The sequence below is a fragment of the Rhincodon typus genome, unplaced genomic scaffold (genome assembly GCF_021869965.1).
Source record: "Rhincodon typus isolate 14 unplaced genomic scaffold, sRhiTyp1.1 hic_rhity00000820, whole genome shotgun sequence".
Classification (NCBI taxonomy): domain Eukaryota; kingdom Metazoa; phylum Chordata; class Chondrichthyes; order Orectolobiformes; family Rhincodontidae; genus Rhincodon; species Rhincodon typus.
In genome coordinates, this window is record NW_025966458.1 from 42,241 (window position 1) to 44,000 (window position 1,760).

The 1,760-nt window shown below is 54.3% G+C and overlaps 1 protein-coding gene across 1 annotated transcript in view; it reads left to right on the top strand.

Annotated features, from left to right (window-relative positions):
• Positions 1 to 1,714, top strand: part of trpt1 (tRNA phosphotransferase 1) — a gene marked incomplete at its 3' end in the record, with an annotated part of 3,000 nt that extends 1,286 nt beyond the window's left edge. Inside the window, exons 3-4 of the mRNA XM_048592217.1 lie at positions 459 to 628; positions 1,537 to 1,714. Coding sequence (XP_048448174.1) covers positions 459 to 628; positions 1,537 to 1,714 — 348 coding nt within the window. The remainder of the gene's footprint in view (positions 1 to 458; positions 629 to 1,536) is intronic.
• Between the last annotated feature and the right edge of the window lie 46 nt (positions 1,715 to 1,760).

The following is a 1,760-nucleotide window of genomic DNA, read 5'->3' on the forward strand; positions in this document are numbered from 1 at the left end:
GATATGGGATATGGGATACGGGGTCTGGGGATAATGGGATGCTGGGGTTGTGGATTATGGGATTCGGGGTCTGGGGATACGGGGGTCTGGCGATATGGTCTACGGGGGTTGTGGATACGGGGTACAGGGGTTGTGGATAATGGAATACTGGCGTCGGGGATATGGGATACGGGCGTCTGGGGATAATGGGATACGGGGGTCTGGCGATATGGTCTATGGGGGTTGTGGATACGGGATACAGGGGTTGTGGATTATGGGATACGGGGTCTGGGGATAATGGGATACGGGGGTTGGGGCTATGGGATATGGGGATCGGGAATATGGTCTATGGGGATTGGGGATACGGGGTGGTCTGTGGAGCTGGGGTTTTGGGTGGGGAATGTGGGAGGGAGCAGGGGCAGAGTTACCGATCTCTGGGCCTTTGTGCTGGCTGCTCCTATTGTTGTTTTCTTGTGAAGACGGTTTCCTGGATGTGGAGGAGGTTCTGCGATGCCCCCAGTGTCGACGTTACACGGAGAAGGACATTCAGCGAGTGGTGGAGACCAACAACAAACAGCGGTTCACGCTTCGCCGCCACCCGGATACGGGAATGCTGCAGATCCGGGCCAACCAGGGGCACAGCCTGCAGGTACCTCAATACCCCCCCACCCCGCATTAAGCTACTAACAGTGTGCCACAAAATCACAAAGAAATCCCCGAGTGGCTGGAAACTGTTCCTTGTCACAGGATTGTTTATACTGGTCATTACTGGGAATCAACCGTAAAATGACTAAGACTGAAGCAGACTGGCCAGACAGATACTGCACCTAAAGACCAGGTCAGAGGCGGGGAATCCTGCAGCGAGTAACTCATCTCCTGACTCCCCAGAGCCTGTCCCATCATCGACAAAATCTGTACTTTGCCCTGTGCTGTCCCTGTCCTGGGGAGTGTTTGATGGGGTAGGGACAGTATAGAGGAAGCGTTACTCTGTATCTAACCCCGTGCTGTCCCTGTCCCTGGGAGTGTTTGATGGGGTAGGGACAGTGTAGAGGGAGCTTTACGCTGTATCTAACCTCATGCTGTCGCTGTCCTGGCAGTGTTTGATGGGGAGGAGAGCAGTGTAGAGGGAGCTTGACTATGTATCTAACCCCGTGCTGTCCCTATCCCTATCCCTGGGAGTGTTTGATGGGAGGGACAGTGTAGAGAGAGCTTTACTTTGTAGCTAACCCCGTGCTGTCCCTGTCCCTGGGAGTGTTTGATGGGAGGGACAGAGTAGAGAGAGCTTTACTCTGTAGCTAACCCCATGCTGTCCCTGTCCTGGGAGTGTTTGATGGGGAGGAGAGCAGTGTAGAGGGAGCTTTACTCTGTATCTAACCCCGTGCTGTCCCTGTCCTGGGCATGTTTGATGGGGTAGGGACAGTGTAGAAGGAGCTTTACTCTGTATCTAACCCTGTTTGATGGAGACTTGGTGTGAATTTTGAGCTCATCCTGTTTTGAAATGGTGATGGAAAGCGTGTGGTTGGTTTAATTAACTCCTGGTTTGTTCCTCTGGGTGAGGTCGAGGAGCTGGAGCTGATTCCGATCACGGAGGCTGTGGGGAATATTCCGGAACAGGCTGTCCATGGCACGTACCGGCAACACTGGGACTCCATTAAGGTGGAGGGGCTGCGCTGCATGTCCCGTAGACACATCCACCTGGCCCCTGGACTTCCTGGGCAAGGGGGAGTGGTCAGCGGTGAGTGAGGGAGGGGGATGGTGAGGGTGTGGCATTCGATTTATTG